The 27528-nt window shown below is 42.7% G+C and overlaps 1 protein-coding gene across 7 annotated transcripts in view; it reads right to left on the bottom strand.

Moving 5' to 3' along the window:
- LOC127577845 (activating molecule in BECN1-regulated autophagy protein 1-like) overlaps positions 1-27528 on the bottom strand; it is a 340012-nt gene that overhangs the window by 302133 nt on the left and 10351 nt on the right. For 5 of the 7 annotated variants that reach the window (XM_052029452.1, XM_052029455.1, XM_052029456.1 and 2 more), the window contains exons 2-3: positions 5682-5943; positions 3061-3119 (exon numbers count right to left, since the gene is read on the bottom strand). In XM_052029452.1, the coding sequence (XP_051885412.1) occupies positions 3061-3119; positions 5682-5816 (194 nt within the window). In that variant the 5' untranslated portion in view covers positions 5817-5943. Of the gene's footprint in view, positions 1-3060; positions 3120-4737; positions 4987-5681; positions 5944-6571; positions 6658-27528 lie in introns of those variants that run through there. The other 2 variants (XM_052029454.1, XM_052029458.1) reach the window with 2 other exon arrangements.

Genomic DNA, 27528 nt, shown 5'->3' with positions numbered 1-27528 from the left:
TAAACATTTACTTAAAGAAAATTTTTTCACCTTACTGCAATATGTGAAAAGGATTTTATCAAGTTAGTCTCCCCTTTCTATATCATTGATTGGCCAAATTAATGCTATTAAAATGAATATTTTACCTAAATTTATATATCTATTTCAGGCTTTACCTGTTTTTATTCCTAAATCTTTCTTTAACTCTCTTGAGTCAATTATATCTTTCTACATATGGAATAATAAACATCCTAGATTAAATAAAGTTCACCTTCAGAAGGTTAAAAAGAACAGAGGTCTAGCCTTACCTAATTTTAGATTTTATTACTGGGCAGTCAATATACAAAATCTTACATTTTGGTTACATTACATTAATCAAGAGGCTTGTCCAGTATGGATTTCTTCGGAAGTTAACTCTGTTAAAAAAAATTTCTATTATTTCTCTGCTTGGTTCTTCACTTCCAATATCATTAAATAAACTAACAGATAATTTAGTAGTTAAACATGCTTTGAAAATTTGGTAACAATTTAGAAAATATTTTGGTTTATTGAGTTTTTCTTTGTCCAGTCCCATTTTCTCTAATTTTTTTTTACAACTTCTATGACTGATGTAGTTTTTAAAGAGTGGGACAAATTAGGTATTACTTGTTTTCAAGATCTGTTTGTTGGAGGAAACCTTTCCTCATTTGAACAATTGTCTACCAAGTATAATTCACCAAAAACTCTTTTTTTTTTAGATATTTACAAATTAGAGATTTTCTTCGATCTCAATTACATTCTTTTCCTTTGAGTCCTGATAAGAATTTATTAGATGTAATTTTTAATTTGGAACCCTTTCATGATGGCTCAATATCTGATATTTATGACAGATTACTAGGAATGAGTAAGGTACCACCAGATAAAATTAAAAACACTTAGGAACAAGATTTGCAGATGTCAATTTCTGAGGAAACTTGGAATAAAATTTTCAAGTTGGTTAATACTTCGTCATTATGTGTTCATCATTCTCGCCTTCAATTTAAAGTGGTCCATAGAGCTCACTTGTCTAAAGATAAACTATCCTGTTTTTATTCCAATATATCTCCTTACTGTGACAAATGTATTAGTGGAGTGGCTTCTTTAATTCACATGTTCTGGACGTGTCAGGAGTCTTAAAAAAAATTTTCTGTACTTTTTAAAATAAATTTTAAACTTAATCCTTTGCACTATTTGGGATTGTTGGAGACAAAGATATAACTTTGAAGGCTTCTGACTTACACATTCTGGCTTTTATTTCTCTTATAGCCAGGAGAGCTGTATTACTTAAATGGAAGGAAAGTTACTCTGCCTACTCATGCTCAATGGTTACAGGACGTTATGTCATACCTGAATCTAGAGAAGATTTGCTGTTCAGTTTTTGAATCTAACTTAAGACTTTCAAACCTTGTGGGGACCCTTTTTTGAATTATTTTCAAACTCTCTGATTTGGTGACTAAAACGCAGATATTGGCTGACACTCTTACATTTTTAAGGGTTTTTCCTTGTAGTTTTTTTTCCATCTAACAGCTTTGGTTTTTGGTAGTGGGAGTAGATTTTTTTTATAATAAAATAAAATATTTCAATTTTTTTTCCCTTTAACTATTACATGTCATTATTAATTTAGAGTATTGTGATATTAAGTATGATTTAACACAAGGTATTTAGTAGTATTCTCACTCTCTCTTTTGATGCATGTACTTGTATTTTTTTCATGGATTTAATAAAAATATTGTAAAAAGAAAGAATACCAGTTCTCTTTCAATAAACCTAGGAACTCACTCTTCCTCTCTAAAAAATATTTAACTGAGTTAATTCAAACAATATAAATTGCCTAATACTTACCTTGCTCCCTTTCTTTTCTGTTCAAATAAATAGTCTCTGGTTTTACACCAAGTATAACCCAGCAGTGGGAACAGCCACAATTCTGTGCTCTGCCTCTGAACTTCATGAGGAGCACGGGTAGGAAATCAAAAAAAAATGAGCCAGCAAATTCAGAACTTCTACACTCATTCTTGGTTATGCTTACGTGGAGTAGGGCTGGTAGTTCTCTGTGCAACTGCCAGCCTTTCCTCACAAGAATCATAGAATTCTCTGCACCCAAGAAATGAGGGAAGTGACATTCACATCTATAGCAAGAATCAATTTTGCCTTTAAAGCAGGTCTTCTTTCAAAATGCCCCAAGCTTTCCCCATCCATAATTTACTGCATAACAGAATGTGTATTCAGAACTCCTGCAGAGCAGGTTTCCATTGGTCGACCAACTAGCAGCTTTGCCTGCAGTTACCTGAATCCTCAGCTCAAAATCACTAACCTTCTCTACACCTTTAACATACTCTTTACAATTTCTGTTTGAGCAAAAGAGATGAGCTAATATGGGTTAAGTGGTCAGGTGTCTAATTTTGTTTAATAATAATCCTATAGGGTGCCTTTGGATGCTTTTCTCCATTTGCAGATTACGTTGATGAAAGGTGTTCTGGTGAAGAAGCATCTATGTGCTGGAGACTTGAAATACTTCACAAGTTATGAACAAGCAGCATACAAGAACCTAAAAATACATGGGACTTCTGATGACCTCAAGACACCAAGAAGTGCTTTACAACCTTGACAGCTTCCAAGCAAGCAATTATCTAAAGCTGCTGATTTGCATGCACTTGGCTCTAACAGCAATAAGATATCTGGGCAATCCATCTGCTTTGGAGGTGTTTGTTGAAGGAAAAACAGTAGGCATATTTGTAGCTGGGAAAATTTCTTGTTCTGTGAAACCTTTTACACTCAACTGATTAATCAGATGTTAAACATATCACCTAAAAAAGAGCCCTTCTAAGAATTCACTAGTGTGAGATTAGATGCTCAGTTCCTGAAATAGGACTTGAAGCTTTCACTTTCTCAGAGAGGCACTTTAACAGGACATAGGGAAAATTACAATCCTGTTAAAGCAATCATTATCCCTATATTCTACATAGAATCATTTAAAAACTATTTTTAACAGCAAGGAATAGTTTTAGAAATTAGCATGAAACATTTAAAGTCATCCAAAATTAGAATAATCATGCTGTCACTGACCTGTCTGGGCTAAATGCCAGGAGGAAAGTTGATCGGGGACTGTCTGGAAGTTCGACTTTCTGCAAGAAGAAAATAACATGAGAGTTACAACTACTCCACACACTGGAATATTTCCCTCAAATTAGTCCCTCAAGACTCTGGTCCCTCTGGACCATTTGCACAATTGTCCCCACAATTACATTACCCCAAATTGGAAAGAAACCCAAACATCCCCTTCTAACAGCCCGGTGGCACAGCAGTTTTAAACCTTCAGAAGATCCTTGGTTCAATTCATCACCTGTGCAGAGCTAGCTGTTTTCAGACAGAACAGGAATTGAATACTGCTATTAGCTTCAGTGCTTCTCAATGAAAAGTATTGTAAACTTTAAGTTCCAATTGCTTTCTGGCAAAACCCATCGACCCAGATTCATGTGAGACCAGGGGATTAAAAAAAACAGACTCAACTGTGTTTACTTCTGTAGGCAAAAGATTGCTGAACTTCACTAAAGAGTGAAATGAATGAGATTCCAAAGATTTCAGTTTGTGAAATCAAGCTACAATTGTTAAACCTCAGGAGTAGTGGACAATGAAAGAACGGTGTGAAAGAAAAGTTACAAGTTGTATCATTGAAGTATATCAATACATCAGCCTAACCTTATATTGACTTGGACCAATCTGGTATTTTATAAGCTAAAACTCAATACCAATTTCATGAATACCATTTGTGGGAAGCTCAAGAGATGATGAAAGCAGAAAAATCCAACAACTAAAAAGACAGCAGAAATTATATCTGTAGACATGCAAAAGTGGCACTTGGGAGACAAATCGGTATTTTTTTATTTATTTATATATATATATCTACATCTACATATCTCTACATCTACATATCTCTACATCTACATATCTCTCTACATATATATATATATCTACATATATCTACATATATATATATATATATATATATATATACACACACACACACAAGACAACCAAAGTCCATAGACTGACAGAGAATTTTGTTTTAAACAGAGTAAAGAGTGCTATCTACCCATCTGTAAAATCTCATTGAGAAAATTATGCAGTTGATCTGGATTGAGGGTCATGTACAGATCCAATGGTCTAATGTTGCAATCAAATTGATTATTAGCACAATTTTGTTGTGGAAATGGAGCAAGAGTTAAATTTCACATTTACAGAACTTGATATTTCAGTGAATTTCTCTTTCTTCCCATTACAACCTACAGCTACAGTCAAGTCACCAGCTTCAAAACTGCCACCTCACTCTGTTAATATGTTCAAGACTAGAACACCATCTGTGAAGCACATGTAATAACTTCACATTTTCAAGTGAAAGCAAATCTCCAAGTTATATTTTATGAATTGAGAAAAACATCTGCATCTCCTCCAGAATTTATTTATATTCTAATGCTAGGCACCAGCTATGCAGTAAATGCATCTCCCAACTCATTTCCTGCACCCAAAGCTCACAGCCCCAATAGTTACTTGCCAGACCACCCACAAACAATTCTCAATCCATATCCCAAATAACCTTTATAACTCCCCCAAACTACAATCCACCTCAAACGTCAATGATTTGTTTGCACCATGTCTAAGCACAAAACAATATAAAAGCCATTAACGTGGAAAATTACAGTGCCAATAATAACAAGAATGCAAACTGCTTCAAATTACTCTTACCCTTAACCTTTCATCTTGATGTCCAGGAGAGAATCACAAATGGAAAATATGGCTGTATACACCCCAACCCTCCCTTGAAGAACAGATTTACATTCTTCAGTGCAAGGGAAATCTCAAAACACTTCAAAATTATTCAGCACACAGCTCTTTTTGATTTTAATACACCCATATAAACCATAATTTATTTTCCTCAACTAATTATCCTCCATCTCCAGATAAAAGTACAGGAAGTCCCCAGGTTACGAACAAGTTCCGTTTTTGAGACTGTTCGTAATCCGATTTTGTATGTAACTCAGAACAGTGTCCACACATGCGCACTTTGCCCAGGGATCGCGGCCGCGCATGCGCACTTGGCCCGAGGATCACAGCTGCACATGGCCCCAGCCGCACATGCGCACTTGGCCTGGGGTTCCCTGGCCACACATGCGCACTTGGCCCGGGGTTGGGCCAAAGAAGGTGTACCGCCGCCATGGTAGGATCGGTGGCCGGGCCCGCTTACGAACCGAAGGTCATTAAGACCACGAGGTCGGTTCGTATGTACGGGCGTTCGTAAGTTGGGGACTTCCTGTATGGCAAATTCAGAACTTTCTCTTAAAAAAAAGGAATACGAACTCCATTGGCTGTGTGAGCTTTTTTTTTAAAAAAATAAAAGCCTCAAGAGATGACGGATCTTATCCAGCTGGTTATAATGGTGCTTTATTTTCCAAGTGAAGCATTTAAGTTTATTACTGCTGATCACTACCTTAAGACTTTCGAGATGTAATCACCATTTCACAGGGTGCAATTGTACTTAAGCATCCTCTATTCAAAATGAAGTTATGCAAAATTATTTTAAGATACAAGGCCAAGTAAAATTAAAATCAGTTTTTGTGTACTTGAAGTGTTTCAAGAAAATGGAACAATTTGACTTGGAACAAAAACTGAAGGGCTGTGATTTTGCTCACCTGACTTTCCCATTGCATCCATCGTGTCTTGTCCTCTACCAGCTCCTCTAGGCATCTTTGACAGCCCAGCTCCTGGAAGCCACGCTCACGGCTAGTCAGGATTTGGATTGCATTCTTTGAATCAATGCTCTTCATCGCTACAGAACTCAACCCTATGGATTCACAGCTTCCAGAGGCCAGGGATTTCAAATCACCAACACCAGGTAGAGGTCACAGCTAAGAACAACCCATCCAGATCACGTCAGACAATAGTCACTAAAAACTAGAACACAGAAAGAAGATTAACATCACACCTAATCTGCAAGGTTTATAAACCACACAAAAAAAATTAGCATTCATTAAAAAAAAGTATTTATCCTTAATGTCAAAATTTGCTGCTCGATAATTTCTTCCATTTACCTTTGTTGATCACTCATTTAACAGCTTGCATGGTTTCAAGTGATGCAGGATACACCAGAATCAAAAGAATGGTTCAGGCAACCAAGAAATCGGAACACAACCCTTCCTCGTGCACTGATTACTAGAAAGTGACACTGATTCGCCTCTTTTTGAAAACAGGCTAAATATGTAATCTTACCAGTTTTTCAGCTCAACTTCTGATCCAACAAAATATTTGATTAAAAAAAGGATGAATAACAACGCGGAGCATGACAAGGCAGCCGGGGTAATAAAGGCAGATATATACTCACAGGAATATTACTCAAGCTACTTAAAAAAGTAGTCAATTACTGTACCCCTCAAGGATCAGTCGTCTATATTGAATGCATTGACAATCTACAACTATGGCCAGTATGCTTGTACGTAAATGCAACTGCACTGATTAATTAAACAATTCAGACAGGAGCCTACAACAGAAATTAGAACCTTATGCAAAATTCCAAGTCACCTACCTGGACGAGGGCAACAGCTCCTTATTGAGAAGCATCCCATGGAATATTGAATATTAACCCCCCACGTATGCTCTCTCACAATACATGAAATAAACCTAATGTGTCAAAGCCTATTTTTAGCACTACAAAATAATTTTAGTAACCAGAACAGTTTTGGTTAATTTAACAGTTAAAGAGAGCCCCAGAAGCTTGAAGTTGCACTTTAGCGTGCTTCATCAGTCGGGGCGTTGAGTATAAAACTTGGGAAGGCAGGCTGCAGCTGTATAAAGTTTTGGTTAGGCCACATTGGGATATTGTCTGCCGTTCTGGTTGACACACTATTGATAGGATGTGGAGGCTTTGGAGAGAGTGCAGAAGAGGTTCACCCAGATTTGTCTGGACTGGAGTACATTAGCTACAAGGAGAGGTTGGACAAACTTGGAATTGTTTTCGCTGGAGCATTGGAGGCTGAGGGGTGACCTGGTCAAAGTATACAAAATTCTGAGAGGCACTGATAGGGTAGAGACAGTCTTTTGTCCAGGGTGGAAATATCAAATACTGAAGAGCTGAGCTTAAGACGAGAGGAGGAAAGTTTAAAGGAGATTTGCAAGGCAAGATTTTTTTTAATATATAGGCCCCAAGTGGAAGGTGCCTGGAACACGTTGCCAGGAAGGTGGCAGAAGCAGGCACGAAGGCCACGCATTTAGACCAACATATGAACAGGCAGGGGATAGTGGGATATGGACCACATGCAAGAAGAGTAGTTTAAAATTGGCATCGTGGTCAACGCAGACAAGGTGGGCCCAAAGACCTATTCCTGAGCTGTACTGTTCCACGTTCAGCAATGAAATTCCAACAAGCTTAACTCTCAGCTGGAAGGACAGCTTAGGTCGTCTAACCTGTCCACCTTTGCGGATCTGTCCGCTCTATGTTGAAGACAGAACACAGAACATTGCAGCAAAGGAACAGGCCCTTCAACCCACAATGTTGTGCCAAACTAATTAAGCTAATGATGCCTAATTAAACTAATCCCTTCTGACTACACATGGTTCATATTCCTCCATTCTCTGCATATTCATGTGCCTAAGCGCCTCTTAAATGCCTCTATTGTATCTGCCTCCACCACCACCACCCCGGCAGTGCATTCCAAGCACCTACCGCTATCTGTGCAAAAAAAACTTGCCCTGCACACCTCCTTTGAACTTGCCCCACCCCCTGCATGCCCTCCAGTATTAGACATTTTGACCCTGGGATAAAGATAACAACCGTCTATCTATGTCCCTCATAATCTAATAAACCTCGATCAGGTCTCCACCGCTCCAGAGAAAACAGCCCTAGTTTGTCTAACATCTCCTTATAGCATCTGCCTTCTAATCCAGGCAGCAACCTGGTAAACCTCTTCTGCACCCTCTCAAAAGCCTCCACATCCTTCCTGTAACGGGGCGACCAGAATTGAATGCAATACTCCAGATGCAGCCTATAAAGGCAAGCATGTCATGGGCTTTCTTTATCACCCTATCAACTTGTGTGACCAAATGTTTATTTGTTAGATACAAACAAAAATAAATGGGAATTTTCAACCCTGATTATACCATGAACACTCCTGAAACATTCACCACATTCAAATAGACATAGAAAAAGAGACTTTGACAATGCTCTTCAGGATCAAATAACCTGGTGACACACTGTGCAATATAACATGAAGAGTGGATATTGGAAGACAACCAGCATCCATGGAACTAACTCATCAAAAAGCAATGCCACAGAGTGGGTGGACCAGAGGAAAAAAAACAACTTAAGACTCCAAGAAAGAGACTCTTACAGTTGACCTTAGTAACTTCTCCTTGCATTTGCCAGAAAAATGCTATTTATAAAGATGTGTGTCATTTATTTACTTGACAAGAGCTTAGGGCCGTATTTATGGCATGAACTTTTTTCTCTATGTTGGATATCTTATCTTATACAGATTAGCAGACATGCCAGACAGCAACGGGAACAATTCTATTTACGCTCTGACAACATTTAAAACAAATTGAGAAATGTATGCGCAATGAAAATAAAAAAAATGCTGAAAATACTCAGCAGGCCAGGCAGATCTGTGGAGAGAGAAACAGTATGCACAAATTAGATTTCTCTATGTTACAAAAGTGATTACACTTTAAAACTTATTGGCAGTTAAATACTTGGGATGAATAAAGGTTTTGAAATGGACAATTTAAATTCAAGTTTGTTTCCATCATTAAACTTCTTGAATTGTTCATTGTGGATAAGCAAAACTGCTAAAAATCCTCATGGGATGGGTAAACATCAAGTTACAAGTTCAAAGGAAATGTAAATTTACCTAGTTTGCCTCAGGCTCCGTAACAGGTGTAGAAAACACACAGCACCCTTGTTAACTTTAATATAGTGACAAGCATTCAGTTTAATTTTTCCAGGATTAGGGTTGACATAGAAGGACCTCATCAAAAAAATATTCTGATCCTGTTCATGCATAATATCCAGAATCAGAAGTATTAAAAAGCCAACCTGAGGTAATCTTAAGTAAACTCATTCGAATTTAGTAATTCTGATTGTACTCATTACTATATAGCTGAACACGATGCACTACGGAAGAATGACATGGAGGCAGAGTGCCGAACTCAATCTTTACTCCAACAAACAAAAGCGCGCCAAACTCTCTACCAAGCGCCCACGCGACCAGCGGGGTGGACGTGACATCAGAATGTCCCCGGAAGGCCCGCGCCAAACGGGTAGTTCAAAACGCACTTCTGCACATGCGCCTGCAGCTCCCGATGGCGGGTCGAGTCCTGCGTGTGCGGGCCACCAATCCACCATCCCCCCACCCCCTCCCCCCCCCCCCAGAGACATCCATCATGGGAGTGGAGTCCCCAGTCCGTGTGGCTTATTTGGGTGGCCAGCCATGCCAGTGCGGTGTGGGTACCCTCGCTGGCTGCTCAATGTCCAGGTGCGCCGGCTTGAGGCAGTCTACTGTAAAAGTCTCTTCCCGGCCACCCACCTCCACGAAACATGTAGATCCGTTGTGCCAGATCACTTTGAAGGGTCCTTCGTACGGCCACTGTAGAGGTGACTTGTGCATGCCCCTGCGAGTAAAAATGTACTCACAGTCCCAGAGGTCTTTAGGGGTGAAGGCCAGTGTGGGACCATGCCTGGAGGTCGGGACCGGTGCCAGGGTCCCTACCTTGTCCCGCAGCCTTGTTAGCACCTCTGCTGGAGTTTCTTCTGGACCTCGGGCCCCTGGTACGAACTCGCCCGGGAACATCAGGGGAGTGTCGTAGACCAATTCCGCCGAGGAGGTGCCCAGGTCTTCTTTGGGGGCTGTGTGGATGCCCAGTAAAACCCAGGGAAGCTCGTCTGTCCAGTTGGGGTCCCTGAGGCACGCCATCAAGGCCGACTTGAGATGCCGGTGGAACCGCTCAACCAAACCGTTGGACTGGGGATGGTACGCTGTGGTGTGATGCAGCTGGGTGCCCAGGAGCTGCGCCAGTGCTGTCCACAAACCAGACGTGAACTGCGCTCCCCTGTCGGAGGTGATGTCCGTAGGGAGGCCGAACCTGGCGATCCAGTTTGCAATGAGTGTCCTGGCGCAGGACCCAGTGGACGTGTCTGCAAGCGGTACGGCTTCTGGCCATCTGGTGAACCTGTCTACCATGGTAAAGATATACCTGGCGCCCCAGGAGACTGGCAGGGGGCCGGCAATGTCCACGTGGATGTGTTGGAACCTCCTGTGCATCGGTTGGAACTGCTGGAGGGGAGCCTTCACGTGCCGCTGGACTTTGGGGGTCTGGCAGCGTACGCAGGTCCTGGCCCAGTGTCCGACCTGCTTGCGCAAACCGTGCCAGATGAATCTGTCCGCTACGAGCTTGATGGACGCCCAGATGGACAGGTGGGCCAGGTCGTGCAGCGCGTCGAACACCCGGCGCCTCCATGCTGCTGGTACCACGGGTCATGGTCTGCCGGTAGACACATCGCACAGGAGTTGAATTGCTGCTGGGCCAATGGGGACCTCCTCCAACTGGAGTCCCGAAACGGCGGTGCAGTAAGCCAGGATCTCGGTGTCCAACTGTTGTGCTTCCGCCAGTGCTGTGTAGTCTATTCCCAAGGACGATATGCCCGCTGAGTGGAGGCAGGGGCGAGACAGTGTGTCGGCGATGACGCTGTTCTTCTCCGCAATATGGCGGACGTCCATGGTGTGAACTCTGAAATAAAAGACAGGTGCCTCTGCTGCCGAGCTGACCATGGGTCCGATATCTTGGCCAGTGCGAAGGTAAGGGGCTCGTGGTCCATATAGACTGTGAACTCCCTTCCCTCGAGGAAATACTCGAAATGTCAGACAGCCAGGTAGAGCGCTAGCAACTCTCTGTCGAAAGCACTGTACTTCACCTCTGGAGGCCGTAGGTGCCAGCTGAAGAAAGCGAGTGGTCGCCACCGGCCCTCGACAAGCTGCTCCAGGACTCCGCCGACAGCCGTGTTGGAAGCGTCAACTGTGAGCGTCATGGGTACATTGACTCTCGGGTGTGCTAGGACGGTCATCTTTGCCAGCGCCTCCTTGAACGCCCTCGTGGACTCCACGTCCCATGCCACCTCTTTGGCCTTGCCAACCATCAGGCTGAACAAGGGTCTCATGATGCGTGCCAGCGCCGATGATAAAAGTTGACCATCCCTACGGACTCCTGCAGGCCCTTGACCGTGCTGGGCTTGGGGAACTGGCGGATGGCCTGGACTTTGTCCAGTAGGGGAACTGCGCCATGCCGGTTAACCCTGTGGCCCAAGATGTCGATCTCTGTCAGCCCGAACTGGCACTTCGCCGGGTTGATTGCCAGTCCATGGTCACTCAGGCGTTGGCAGAGCTGGCGCAAATGTGGCACGTGTTCTTGGCGTGAACTGGCCACCAGGATATTGTCCAAGTTAATGAAAACGAAACCCAGGCCATGTCCCACCTAGTCCATGAGCCTTTGGAAAGTCTGGGCTGCAGTCTTGAGACCGAAAGGCATCCTCAGGAATTCGAACAAGCCGAACAAGGTGATGAGGTCTGTCTTGGGCATGTCGTTGGGGTGCACTGGGATCTGATGGTATCCCTGGACCAGGTCGATCTTCGAGAAGATAGTCGCTCCGTGCAGGTTCGCCATGAAGTCCTGGATGTGTGGCACCGGGTATCTGTCAGTGGTTGTGGCGTCGTTGAGCCTTCTGTAGTCTTCGCAGGGCCTCCACCCTCCTGCAGACTTGGGCACCAAGTGCAGCGGGGATGCCCACAGGCTGTCTGAGCGGCATACAATTCCCATCTCTTCCATCTTACTGAACTCCTCCTTGGCGAGGTGGAGCTTGTCAGGTGGGAGCCTGCGAGCTTGGGCGTGCAGCGGCGGTCCTTGCGTGGGGACGTGGTGCTGCACACCATGCTCGGGGTCAGCCATGGAGAACTGCGGGGTGACTATAGAGGGGAACTCCGCCAACACCCTGGCGAATTCGTTACCCGAGAGGGTCACGGAATCCAGGTGGAGGGCCGGTAGCTTGGCTTCTCCGAGCTGGAAAGTCTGGAATGTCTCGGTGTGGACCAAATGCCGGCCTTTCAGGTCGGCCAGGAAGCAGATGGCCTGTAGGAAATCTGCCCCTAGTAGTGGCTGTGACACCGTTGCCAACGTGAAAGTCCAAGTGAAAAGGCTGGACCCGAAACGCAGCGGCATGGTTCGTGAGCCGTACGTTCAAATACTGGTGCCGTTCACGGCAGTGAGCTCGGGGCCTGGGACCGCGTTACGAGTGTCCATGTTCGGGGGGGGGGGGGGGGGAAGTACGCTGATTTCGGCCCCGGTGTCTACCAGGAAGCGCCGCCCGGAGTGTCGGTCCCAGAGGTACAGGAGGCTGTCTCTGTGGCCAGCCGTCGTAGCCATTAGCGACGGCTGGCCCCGGCGTTTCCCGGGAAGGCACATGGTGGGCAACAGCAGCGTGCGCCTGAACCCCATCTTTGGTGATAGAAACGCCATTGTTCCGAAGCTTCGTCCTTCTCCCCCGTGGGCCTCAACGGCTTCGATTGTGGGGCCTGGGCTTTGGGCCACACAGTCGTGGCCAGGCCGATGGAGGCTGCTCTACGTTGCTTGGTCTGCCAAAGGACATCAGCTTTAGCCTCGACCCTGCATGGGTCACTGAAATCCTCACTCGCGAGGAGGAGGCAAACATCCTCCGGCATTTGCTCGAGGAACAACTGCTCAAGTAACAGGCATGGCTTATGGCCATCCACGAGCGCTAGCGTATCGTTCATGAGCTCGGATGGCGTGCGGTCGCCCAGACCGTCCATGTGCAGGAGCCGCGCGGCTCGCTCGTGGCGGGAGAGTCCGAAGGTATGGATCAGAAGCGCCTTAATCTTAGTGTACCTGTCCTCTGTTGGTGGCTGGTGTAGGAAGTCGATGATCCGGCCTGCCATGTCCTGGTTGAGCGCGCTGACCACGTAGTAGTACCGCGTGGCGTCGACTGTAATGTCTCTGATGTGGAACTGGGCCTCAGCCTGCTCGAACCAAACACGGGGCTGAGTGGCCCAGAAAGTCGGAAGCTTCAGAGAGACTGCGCTGTGCGAGTTGCTCGAACTCATGGCTGGTCGTTGAGTCGTCGGTTCCAGATGCCGTCTGGAACATCGGGGTCACCAAAATGTAGCCGAACGCGACGCGCTACAGAAGAATGACACGGAGGCAGAGAGTGCCGAACTCAGAATCTTTACTCCAACAAACAAAAGCGCGCCAAACTCTCTACCCAAGCGCCCACGCGGCGGACGTGACGTCAGAACATTCCCAGAAGGTCTGCCGCAAACGGGTAGTTCAAAACGCGCTTCCGCGCGTGCGCCGTGACTCCCAATGGCGGTTCGAGTCCCGCGTGTGCACGCCACCATAACTATAACCTTTACTGTGAAAATCAAAGTTCACTTTAATCTGTATTAATCCATTCCACTGACTCAAAGTCAACTCCCACTACTGCACCCGGGAATGCCGCTTCCATAGAAGAAAAATATATGACAATACAGGATACTTTAGTAATAGGAAGTTACAAAACTTAGGAGTAAATAATAACTCTGAACAATAGATATTTGCAACTGATCTAAACATGTCAACTATCATCTTATTCCATCAACAAAACAGCTCAAAACATTTCATTAAATTTACTTATGAAATCCAGCAACTATTATGCAGACAATCCACAAATCGCAGCAAGGAGCAAAACCGAACACTATGTGTGTAATATTGAACAAGGGAGAAATATCAGCAGGACATCTTGAATAATATCATGGGATTTCATTGTATCCACTTTCAACAGGTTAGCATCACATTTGAACAACTGCATTCCCATCAAGAAATCATTCACTCAGTATTGCACTGGTTCACAAATCCAGATTCTAAGCACAAGGCCTGACCAGGAGTCACAACCCTCAACTTTCTAGCTAAATATGACTCCGGACAATGAAGATTTTTCCCCTTGATTCAAATTTAATTTGGCTCCTTAGTGCTCCACTGATTCAAGATATGTCTTGACATTAAGGACAGTAACTCACTCATCCACTCTGTCGTCCACTATTGAATCAAATCGATACTAAGATTTTGAGCCAATTAGTATTGGCAATCTAGCAAGGTCTCAGTGACTAGCTGCCTCTTGATAGCATTGTCAAGGAGTGTTACATCATGTTGCTGATGGTGAAGAGTAGGATGGGAAGGTAGTATATTTTACCTGTTTTTGTAAATAGCTCATACTTGAACAATGTTCCGCTTCACTACTCAATGCCTTTGTTGCAACTATATTGAAGCAGCTAGTTCAAGGGCTAGCTGTGAATGAACTATTCATTATTGCAGCCAGGATATCAGTGGGGCTCACAGCCTTTGCTGCATCCATTGCACTCAACAATTCTTTAATGCTATGCGAGCAGAATCAAATTGCTGAAGGACAATTTCTATGATGTAGGAAGCAGGGGGGGCCTCAGATGGAAACCTAGATATATCACCACAGAATTTTGAATGGAAAATGCAACAAACTTTTGACTCTGGAATTCTGCACTTGTGTACTGGGCTTCCATTCATAGCCCTCCTACTGTTCTTGTCTGATCAACAATTCTTGAATATTTCCACCTTTCACCTCACGATAATAGTATAACCCTTCATCTCATTTGCCATACCACTAGAAGCAAGATAACCAGGCAAATAGCTGCCTCCTGTATTGTGTACTCCCACTCCCACCCCTCGACAGTCTATTTCCACCCCCATCCTCTGACATTACTTTCTTAACAATATACAATTTTAACTTTTTGATAGGCCAAATGGACTTGGAACAAAAGGCCCTGAAAATGTCAGACAATATCAAAATTAATCAGATGACATCAATGAAGGATACTCAAACTTGAAGAACTGATCAGCTAAGCAAGCAGAATTAATCACCCCTAAAAACTTGAATGCATAATTATACAGTGCATCCTTTGCAACACCCAAGAACTACAGTAATGATAAACTTAAGTTTATTAAAAACCCAACACACTGGGCAAGGCATTCAATGATAATTCAATCTCTTTGGTTCAGGTTCCAGCAAGAAAAATAGATGTGGACTATTATTTGTAATACCATCACAGGTGAAGGAAATCCACCCAATAATAGCAAGGGAAAGCTTGTTAAATCCAATAGATCCTGGATTAATGATAATTTTGCAAATTTAACACTGGTTATTGCCAACATACGTTCCATTTGCTTTAAAAGTTTACCTTCCGATTAAATTTAGGAATAAGTAATAATTTAGATATATGCAGCATATTGAAACATTTTTAAAAATCCTATGACCACGGAAAAGAATGATATATGCTGAGATGTGAACTGGGAGCAAGGTTAATAACAGCTTGGTCTTCCAAACCCTCGGGATGAAATCAAATGAGAACTGAAAGATGCAGGATCAAACGACACAGGTTTCAAAGCTTTGGTGCACAAAGGAGCAAGGAATTTGAATATCATAAAGGGTTTTATGTTCAGCGCAAGTTAGATGATTGTGAGGGGGGGGAGGAGTGGGGAGCAGTAGTAGGGGAATGAATGTTACCAGTTTCAGGGAGGAAGGTGGTGATGGGAAATAGAGAATGTCAGATGCAGGTAGCTTTGGGCGAGGTGGATCCTGGTAGAATTTTAGGGATGGAGGATTACAGGCCAGATGTTGTGTTTTAAGGAATTGAATATCGAAGAGAGTGTGACAGCATGGAAGTGTATGTTATGTTGAAATGGAGATTAAACAATAGGGATAAAAGGTTAGAAGCCCCAAGTTGTATAGGATATCATCACCCAATTCAGCCGGAGAGTGATTGGAGCAGAATTAGTCAACAATGATTATGTGGAATTTACATTTTTCAGAATAAGGCATTAAGCCAAAGCCACATCTCTCCTCTCTCAAGTGCAGGTAATGCAACCCGAGATACTATTTCAAATAGGAGCAGAGGAGCTCTAGAGTCACGGGGTAATTTGCCCAATGGGGCCTGTGCTAGTTGAGTCCAAGTCCTGCATTGTACTTCTCCCATCCAACACCTCCAGAAACAGATCATCTGGCTCCGAGAGAGCCTGCTGTGTGCAAACTGCTGCCATGTTCCCCACATCTGCTGCTCCTCTTCCAAGTATTTCATCGGCTGTAAAGTGTTCTGGGACAATCCAAAGTTGTCAAAGGCACAAACGTTATGCAAATCTCTCTTTCTGAAGCAAATAACTGAACAGTATTTTCTTTACAGTTGAAGTAATTTTAACCTGTTCATGACTTTTTGCAGACAGAAACTGAATCATGAAATGGTTGCAGGGTCAAGTAACAGTGAATTATAATTGCTTATCATGTGACTAAACCTGCAGATGTCATGAAGGTACAACAATGCAGATGAGAAGAAAAACAAGGAACTCAAGGTCAGAGCTTACTTAGAGAGGATGAGAAAGCAATGCTGTCAATATGTAATTGCAGTGGGACAATTAGTTATGGAACAATGCAAGGTCAGTTCACATAACAGTGGAGGGCAATGTGGTCAACTACATCAAATGTCCTGAGAAGGCTGTTGAGAACAAAAGAGATTGTGTAACTGTTACAAAGGATCCAATTTTTCATTTCTGTTTCAACAATCTCAACATTGAAGCACAAAGAAGGAACACAACTGAAAAGATTCAGAGAAAGAAGTGGCACAAATTGAGAGATGATAGTTACATTCAAAGACCTTGAAAGTAGAAGGAGAAGCTGGCTGAGATAAGTGAAGAACTCATGCAAGTCAAGGGTGGGATTTCTAGAGTGGGAGGGAGGTTAGCAAGGGGGCGTAGTCTTAAAAGGGAAGTCATTTGGATTGATTCATATTAGAAAGAAAGTCACCAAGAAAGATAACCAAGTGATCAGAAGATGAGTGGAAAGCATATGAAATCAAGGGAGGACAGGTATGGAAAGATGGGAGAGAAAGCAAGAATTATAAGTAGTATGAGTAGCAGATTAAAGCTAAAACCATCCACCTGCCATAACTTGTCCAAATCCTTTGATTAATTTAGTCAAGCATCCACAAAGGCCGTGTCTTCCACAAACCATGAACTAGCTCTCTTTGCCTGTGCCTTTCCAAATTTTTCTTGTCCTCAAGAGCCTCTAATTTTACCCCATCCCCACCTAACAACTTGGAAAGCATCCAACTTTCTTTTTGGTTTCCACAACATTTGACATTTCCTAATATAATAAAACTCCGATAATCCACTATTCAACTATTCGGAAATCGAGACAGTTTGGCATCTGGTTCACCAGCTGATGTGGTGCTCCCTTCCCACACACTGCACCCCATTCCCATGCCACCTTGTTCACTGAAAAATGTGTCATAATAATATGACACATAAAAAAAATGAATTAAAAGTGCGTAGCACCCAATAGTCGAGCAAATCCGTCAGTCTGGCAAAGTCCCGAGCATACCAGATTATCTGAGTTTTATTGAAGTTTTCTCCACTAGCATGCTGTCTCAAAACTACTTTTACATCTTCCTTTCTTCAACAAACCCAAAACACCTCTGTTCTTTCAAACATTGGCTTCATTTCCAACCTCTCATTCCCTTCAATAGTTCTCGTATCCGGCACTTTTCACAACTTCAGGGGACCCCGAGCGCTTCACAATCAATTTGCATACTTTTGAAGAGTCTTCACTCTTCTAACACAGGGAATGCAGCAGCCAAGTTTACACACGAGAACCAGTTAATAAAAAAAATCAACTGCTTTATTGGTCTTGGTTAATTACTTTTGGCCAGGGGACTGCGGAGAATTCCACGACAGTTCTTGAAATAATCAAAGGGGATCTTTTACATTTATCTGTGAGAGTAGATGCCACTGCTATTTAATTTTACAACCCAACATTTCTGCATTTCTTCAACACTGCACTGGGAGTACCGGAAATGCAGTACTGAGAACTTGCTCAAATCATTGCACTCAAACTTACAAATAGCACACGAATGCTACCAATGAGCCATGGCCAACAGGTCTCTTCTCTTCGTTAATAAAGTGATGTGAATGTAAAACGATATTTCATCTCATTCAAGCAATGGCTTGCCTTTGTGTCGTTATGAACAGGACCACCCCAAAATAATGAATGGTATCCCAACTGTTTCTCTAACTGATAGTTATCGAGAATTACAGCGGTATCTTGATCAGCTGGGTAAGTGGGCCTAGAAATGGCAAATGGAGTTTAATTCAGATAAGTGCAAGGTGCTGCAGTTTGGGAAGACCAAGTCAGGGTAGGACCTTCAAAGTGAACGGTTGGGCCCTAGGGAATGTCATAGTAGAGAGGGACCGAGGAGAACAAGTACATGGTTCCTTGAAAGTGGCTTCACAGGTAGACAGGGTGGTGAAGGAGGCTTTTGGCAGCTGGCCTTCATCAGTCAGGGCACTGAAGTTAGGATATTATGTTACTGTTGTAAAGATATTGGTGAGGCTGCATTTGGAATATAGTGTTCAGTTTTGGGAACCCTGCTGTAGGAAAGGTGCCATTAAGCTGGATAGAGTTCAGGAAAGATTTATGAGGATGTTGCCAGGACTTGAGAGACTGAGTTATAGAGCAGCCTAGGACTTTATTTATTAGAGTGAAGAGAATGAAGGATAATCTTACAGAGGTGTATAAAATCATGAGGTGCATAGATAGGGTGAATGCACATAGTCTTTTCCCCCAGGGTTGGAGAATCAAGAACCAGATGGTTTAAGGTGAAAGGGGAGAGATTTAATAGGAAGGTAAGGGACAACTTTTTCCACCCAGAGAGTGGTCAGTATATGGAATGAGCTGCCAGAGGAAGTGGTCGAGGCAGGTACATTAACAACATTTAAAAAGGTACTTAGACAGGTACATGAATAGGAAAGGATTAGAGGGCTATGGGCCAAATGCAAACGATTGGGACCATCTTAGATGGACATCTTGGTCAGCACAGACCAGATGGGCCGAAGGACCTGTTTCCATGCTGTACGACAATCCGAGCTGACCTAATTCAGCAGCAAGAAATAAATGAAAGTTGCTGATCCAGCAGCATCATCTGCAGTAACCAGCCACGTCCAACCTGATACTTCAAGCACTCCACTTGGTTCAGCTCCTTATCCACACATTGCTCCCAATATTTAATCTCAGTTCCTTCTTTCGGGCCTTTATATTCATTTCAAGACTGCTTTAATTAAGTTGGGAAAATAAATCTGATACCATATTAGTAAAACGCACTAATAATTTATCAGATTACTCCAACTGGTTGATTAAAGCATTTGAGCCACTAGGGCCTGCAATGTTGTTGCCCTGGTTAACCTCCACATTTGGCTTATTCTACAATAATTTTGCCAAGTTACTCTGCTGGGGAAAGAGAATATTTTTGACATGTGTATTTTAAAACATTCAGCCCAAACCTCTGCCTTTATCCCAACAGACAACTTTGTTATCTTGCAATTCAAATAAAAAACAAAAGTCTGGTTGCATATCTCTTTGTAATTGAATTATTACTCATCTGTTCACCCTATTTTTGTAGTATGTCCTTAATAATTTCACATGCATAGAAAATATTCAAGTGTCTCCTTCAAAGTATTCTTTGTGTACTGTCACTTTAGCAATTTGAAATGAATTTTTACAAAAAATCTCTCCCATGAATGTGAGCAAACCTATCCTATGCTGCTGTTTCCAAGTTTAACCTTATCAGATTAACTATTTAGCAATTTAGAACCAGATAATTAGGCAAACAATGTTCCCACATGGCAGAAAGTTAGAGCAAGAGTTCCATGCAAGCTTCCCAATTTGCATCAGATATTTTAACTCAAATACACCAACAGGTCCTAACCATGAGCAACACTTTATCACAACAAAGAAATTTAGTGATGTGGAATCAATCTTTAAAGCTTTCAATGTTGACCACTATTTGAAGCATAATCAAAAGAAAAGCAATGAGCAGATTTGGGACCACTGGCTCTGATTTTGGTTTCAAAAGGTATTGGCACGCATCAAGTAATGTAACTTTATATGTGCCTATAGAAAGAAAACATTTTAATAAATGCCACTGCAAAGAATTCATAACCAAAATTAGCATTAACACACACTCTCAAAAAAGTCGACCTGGATCCAAATTGGGTAACCGCTAGCACCCTATTTATAAGCAAGTTTTTTTGGCTGAAGACTTGGATGCCTTATTTGTGTTAAAAGGCAAGTCTTTTCAATCTATCTGACCCACAGATTCTGAACAGTTCAAAGTAGTGAATAACATTTGTGTACTGTTTCTTCATGATTCCAATCTCCTTTCAAAATTCAATAAAATGGAATCCTATATTAACCAAAGGCATCTTGGCAGATACAAATTTAAGATAGAAGCTTCTATTGTTCGGCGAAAAAAATAACTCCAGCCCTTTCCCAAGAAGACTGACAGAGTAAATGCTAAATCATTTTCCTGCTTCACATACATTAATCAGGAAATTATTTTGCAATTTTATGCTGTCTTTATTAATCATTACTAAATCATGTGCAAATAATTTTAAATGAATGACATATGCTGTGGCTCCAGCAGCTGTCTAGCTGTCAATGGTCTACATGGTCTCTGCAAAATATGAAATCACTGCAGTCACAGATTTAATGATTGTGCAAAAACCACAACCATCACAAGCATACAGTTGCTTCTACATTTATGAATATTTGATCGACTCTTTGGTGTACGTGTCCTTGATTTAAGAAGTTTTTTTTGCTCTAACAAAAAGCAATTCATTTTCCATCCATAATGCAGCTTGCACTTCCTCCCACAATTGTGTCTTTGTGACAATCACGGTGCTCTGCTTGTTATCATGACTTACAACAACTTTAGTGCATCCTTCAAAATAGTTTCAAAAATGCCTTAGCAATTCTGAAGACTGTACTTCTCCTAAGAAATCACTGCAAGCTGAATGTAATTAACACAAGTAAAAGAAAACATGAACACTTGGTGGACATTCAGCATTTGTTAAATCTTGCCATGTCGATGATACAAGCAATCCTTACAAATGCTAACAAAATAAAATAGTGCCCAAAGTGTTACCCTTTGAAGTGAATTCTGTATTACAAAGGTCAGAGATATAATAATGAAAATAATAGATGGGTTAAGCATGTAGGTAGAAGATCAGAATCCAATAGCATGTACCCCTTAGTTTTATGATGATGCAGAAAAAGCATTATTGTGGCAGGACTTGAAATAGTACGAGGAAGGTAATGGATTCAGGGCTAGCCACGGTATTTTCCCAGTCAGTTTGCCAAACGAAGCTGGGTTTGATATGGAAGAGTTATTGGAACCTTGGGCTGAAGAGCTTACCAACAAGCATCTGTTAGACAGTGAGCTGTAGTTACAAGAGGAACATGAAGCAACCCTCAAAACACTCCCATCACCAAAATAGCCCACTAAGCAAAGCCTTTTGGAGGCATCCTTCAACACTGAAGCCAGCTATTGTTTGCTCAAAGACAACAGCAGCAATATGAAGTGCAACATTAAATGTGACTACATTACAGTCATGCCTTGCCTTGCTACAAGGAGCTTTACCAAATGAAAAAGTGGTCAAATTTCTAATGATGCCACTTAATTCTCTTTAAATCAGCCACCCAGGAATAAGAAAGAACCCTCACAAGCAACATTGCAAACTTAATCAAGCCCAAGTTTACCACCACTATCATCACCCCAACTCCAGTAACAACTCTGCCTTCCACCTTCCCTCATGCCACCTCCACTTGCAAAGCCACCACTGTCACATACACAAAAAATGTGAATTAGGAGCAGATATGGGTCCTTCTTCCCATCAGAACTATTCTGTCATTCTAAGATCACAACTGTTCTGATTGCAACTTCATTTCCACATTGCCTTGAGCCTGTCACTCCCTTGTTTATTAAGAATCCACGCATCTCTGCAATAAAAATATTCCAACTCTCTGTTTCCAGCATCCTTTGAGTAATAGAGTTTGAAAGATTCACAATACTCAAAGGAAAATCCATTATTAAACAGGAAACTCCTTAAAGTTATACTTTATTCTGGATTCTCTCACAAGAGAAAGCATCCTATCCCTACCCATCCTGTCAAGACCCCTTAGTTCTATTATTGAGTAATAATCTGAAATGGTGCATTATTTATATTTTGATTTAAAATGTAATTGCTGATATAACTATTACTGAGCTCTGGAATACAAACAGATTTTCTTATATTTAAGCGTATGTCAAAAGCTGTATCAATTTATGTTTAACACAATACAGCCCTTTCATAAATCAAAGAATCTTGCCAACACACTGTTGGCAAAGTAGGGCTGTGGAGAGAGATAAGAAATGTCTCTGGATTGAAGATCTCACCCCCATGCCACAAGTGTTTTCAGTGTGAGAGCATGCTAAGAACCATGTCCTGCACGGGGGGGGGGTGGGGGGGGGGGGGTGGAAAGCAAGTGAAACGATACTTTCAATCAGCAATCAGCAAGGTTGTATCAAAGTTTAAGGATATTCGCCATGTCATTGAAGACTGACAGACTTCTACAGATGTATGGTGGAAAGCATTCTGACTGGCTGCATCATGGCCTGGTATGGCAGCTCCAATGCACAGGGATGCAAGACCCGACCAGTTCCATCACGGGTACAGTTCTCCCCACCATCACAGACATCTACAAGAGACGATGTCTCAGGAAGGCAACATCCATCATTAAGGACCCCCACCATCTGGGCCATGCCCTTGTCTTGATGCTGTCATCAGGCAGGAGGTACAGGAGCCTGAAGACCCACACCTCAAGGTTCAACAACAGCTTCTTCCCCACTGCCATCAGGTTCTTGAACCGACCTGAAAGACCCTAACCCTACCTCAGGCAATATGTCTTTTTGTCTCTCAACTTGCACTAATGTCATTATGTTCATTTTAAGTTCATTTCGTGGTGCAAGTTATGTAGAATTTATAGTAATTTAAGTCTATGTTAACATGTTTATAATGCACTACGCTGCTGCTGCAAATAGCTAACATTTACCCCTGGGTATAGATGCCTATGACAATAAACTCAAACTTGAACATGATAGTGGGGTTCAGGGTGCGGGGGGGGGGGGAAGAGAAGGGGTCTGCACCCCGGCCCAGGGGGAGGGGGGGGAACCACACCAGGCCACTCGTCGTCCACATCTCGAAACGCCGCGCACCCCATGCACACCCCTCCCAGAGGAGGGCCGGGCTGATCCTTCATTGGGCAATTAATGTTTTACCACTCGGGGGGGAGGGAGGAGGGGAGGGAGGGGAGGGAGGGGAGGGAGGGGGGAGGGAGGGGATGGGAGGGAGGGGAGGGAGGGGGGATGGGGAGGACGGACTTCCCTTCCCTTCCCTCCTGCAGCAGACCCAGGGGGAAGGTGCGAGCAATCGAACCAGGAGGATCTGCCAGCATCGGAGCCAGGCTGGAGCACTCGAGCCCCGAGCGCCAGCCCGGCAGCAGGCAACGTCACTGAGGCAGGCGGCAGCAAACGATGGCCGAGCGCTCCACCCTCCGGCTGCTGCTTCGAGCCCTTCATTCAACTCACGATCACTTGCCCGCACCGTCCCCCAAGGCAGCCCCAGTGTTGGTTTCCTTCCTTCTGGAGCAGTGTGCCCCCAACTACAAGATAGGGGCTGTGCTGATTAGAGGACGAGACCGTTCACACCGACTTAACCTGCACAACACTTTAGAAATCCTCATTTGGCCAATTTGATTTCCTTAAAAACTATAGGACAAGCAAGGCATTGTTCTGGTTTGAGATGGTGTTTTGTAGATCATTAGTCTCAACAGTGAACAAATCCCAAGTGTGTCAGGGTCACCATTTTTCAGCGTTATATATATACTTTTTTAAGCTCAGATTTGAACGGCATGCAAAGCCTCCGGAGCTCTTGAGGAGACAGATGTCAGTTCATCACGATACTGAATCTCGATCTGTTGCATGCCTTTTGATGTAGCAATAAAAATTTTATTCCACTTCTTCAAAAGATAGTTTGGATTCCTCACTAGTCTAAGCAAGAGTTACTCTCTGGGACTTTGATTTAACAGTCTTAATTTTAATTCTTTCTAGAGTTACCATCTCCTTATAGCCTTGGCTCAGAGATAACACTCACTTGAGGTGAATGCAAGCCCTGCAACTTAAGCAACCAAGTCCCAGGGTTTGTGGTGCAGCTAATAGAGCTACTGCTTCAGTCCAAATGACTCAGGTTCGATCCTGATCTCCAGTGCTGTCTCTGTGGAGCTTGTGCTTTCTCCCTATAACTGCATGTTTTTTTTCCACCTGCTTCAGTTTCTTCCCACATCCCAAAGAGGTAGGTTAATTGACCATATAAATTATCCTGAATGTGTGGATGAGTGGTAGAATCGGCAATCTGCAGTGGGGAGCGGGGGAGGGGGGCAAGGAAAGAAAAAAGTTAAAGAAAACGTGAGGAGACTGAAGGGCCTGTTTCCACATTGTATCCCTCTACGACTGACTGGCTGACATTGTAGTGTACGACAGAGTGCTACACTGTTCAATGTGCTGCTTTTCAGGTGAAATCTACCTGTCCTACTAAGTAAACAAAAAAAATTCCATGATACTATTCAAAAAGAGCAAAGCACATTTGCCCAATAATTACAGTCCGAGTAATGGCAATGCCGGGTTATCTCATCATTTATCTAATTACTGATATTAGGAAACCTTTTGTCTTATGACAGCAACTACTACTTTAAATTTGATCACATGGGGAGGTTCTTTGAAGTAGGCAGCAGAGTGGCACAATGAGTAGAGGTTCGATCCTGACCTTCAGCACTGTCTGTGTAGAGTTTGCATTTTCTCCATGACTGAGCAAGTTTCCTCCAGGTGCTCCAGTTTCCTCCCACATCTCAAAGGCATGTGGGTTGATCGTTTATTGGCCATTGTAAATTGCCCACATTGTACAAGTGAGCAGTAGAATCTGGGGGAAGTTGATGGAAATGCAAGGACAATAAAATAGGATTAGTGTAAATGAGTGCTTGATGGTTGGCCAAAGGCCCCCATTTCTGTGCTGCATGAATCCATGATCATTATTTTTTTTTCAGATGCAAGTACCACATTTCTTGCATTGTTCATTACTTTGAACAAATCCATTTTTATGTACAGCTCTTACCTCACAATGAAAAAATACAAACTGCTGTCAGAGCCTGTTCTAGGATTTTTTGTAGCATCCAAGGCAGAGATGTTAGAAGAATCCAGACATCTGGACTAATTATATCTCTCACTATCAGCATAACAAAAAGGGGTGATTGACTTGGGGACACACTTGTTCAATCCATAGTCAACAATAGCCACACTCCTTCCCACAGAGCCTTCCTGTGAATGAAGAGGAAATGCAACACTTGCCTTTTTCATAGGATAATAAAGTTTACAGAGTAAGAGCAGGCAGTCAGCTCATTGCTAACTGGAAGAGAACTCTTCAGACAAATCCCATTTCCTAGTTCTTAGTCTGTAACTTTCTATGTGGCAGGGCATTAATAAACTCTTCCATTTGCTTTTCTAAAAAGGATGAGGGTTTTTGAATTCAGCCACCAAGTTCCAAATATAAGTGGTCAAGGGGAAAGTATTTCTACCACTTCCTTTTAATCTGTAAACAAATTATGCCCCCCCCCCCCCCCAGTTATACACTTCTTTGCCAAGGGAAAGGTGGTGAATGGAAAAGATATTCAAGGGGACGTACAGCAGAAGAATCCACATCACTGACCAGGGCTTCTTTTTAATTCTGATCCTGTGGTCCCAAGTACTAACTAAACATGCCTTAACGCTGACACACATGTAATGGTCATCACAAAACAGGACCCTATTCAGGGCCTACACTGTCGTATCTGCTGATGTTCAGAGCAACTCTTTCATCAAATGGCATCAAATTGGCAAAATCTAGCTTAAAGGCACATGTCAGGTGCTGCATCTGCACGAGACACACAAAGGACCAGCTTGTAGCCCACCACAATTACCCAGGATAAAGCCAGTGATTTTAAAGATCGCACAAATCAGGAATCCCTATTGAGACCCAATGAAACCAAGTTACTGAACCCCAATATGCGAAATTTCAAATTAGTTCATCTGACAACCAACCAGAGAGAAAATCTCAATGTTCTGAATCAATGACACCTCAAATAAAACTCAAAACATCATTTAAAATACAAAATATTGCATTTTCTGGGGATTTGAAATAAAACAGAAAATGCTGGAAGTGTAAGGTCAGGCAGCAGCAATGGAAAAAAAAGAATTTAAGTTTCAGGTTAATGACCCATCCAATTAAAGGTTGATAACCTGAAATAGCAACTCTTTCTCTCCACAGGTACTGTCTGACTAATTGAGCATTTCTAATATTTTTGGGTTTACATCTCTATATCATTGGTGATGAACAGCAAGACCTACAGACACATTTCCAATTAAGATAGAGAACTGATGGATACTGGGAGAGTGGGACACAAAACTTCACCCTGTTCCTTTCACAGTGGAAGCCAGAAAACAAACTGCAACATTCTGACACCAACCTAAAAGATGATCATAGATCTAATTCTACATTTCAACACTATCTTATCACAATCCAAACTTTTCACTCAAGAGAAAGTATCATTCTGTATTTGTTTCAACATCCGTAAGGCTAACAAGCAGGAATTCACAGAGGACTTGACTGAGCATGGATAGATGTCAAATCTAATCTGGTAAATAATGAGCTGACGGAGGACACATCCAATCAGGGTGCAGAACAAATCACAAACCAACATCTGTGCCTTGCCTGACTGCAATATACGTCAACCATTAACACCCACTTCTACCTGTTTTTCTAAAAAGGATATACAAATGTAAGAAATTAAACCCATCACACAAGACACCACTGCAGTCAGAAAAGAGCTCATTTCTGGACTTGTTCTAGAACCCATACCCTTTTTAAGCAATGATCATATACATCAATATAGATCACAATGGCAAGAAAGCTTGGTCCTTAATCAAGAAACTGAGCTATGACCAAAGGAAAGCAAAGTAACACCACAATGTTTCAGGAAACCAGGGAGCACAGCAACTGCTTCAAAACAGCAGACTATCCAAATGCATTTTCAGCACCTAGGCAACACCTTCAGTGACCAACTTGTACAGAACCAAAATGAAAAGGCCATCATCAAGATCATGAAGATTAGCTTGGCTAGAGACAACAAAATCAACAAGAAGTTGAAGAAAAATGGACCACTGATAAGGAATTAACATCCGTGACTGCAACTCTTGAGCAAGGACACAGTGGTCCAGCTAGTAAGCAGCTGCCTCCCAGCTCCAGCATTCTGGGTTCACTCCTCATCTACAGTGCTGTCATTCTGAAGTTTGCATACTCTCCCTGTGACCACGTGGCTTCCTCCTGCATCCCAAAGGTGTGCGGATTGGTAGGTTAACTGGCCACTGTAATTTGCCCCTCAAGTAAAAGCTGAGTGAGCGCATCTGTGGGGAGTTAATGGGAATGTGGGAAGAATAAAACAGGACGAGTGCGAGATTAGTGCAAAGG

Source organism: Pristis pectinata, chromosome 14 (assembly GCF_009764475.1).
Source record: "Pristis pectinata isolate sPriPec2 chromosome 14, sPriPec2.1.pri, whole genome shotgun sequence".
NCBI classification, from domain to species: Eukaryota; Metazoa; Chordata; class Chondrichthyes; order Rhinopristiformes; family Pristidae; genus Pristis; species Pristis pectinata.
Note: the sequence above shows the minus strand (reverse complement) of the source record. Positions and strands in the feature narration are given on the sequence as shown.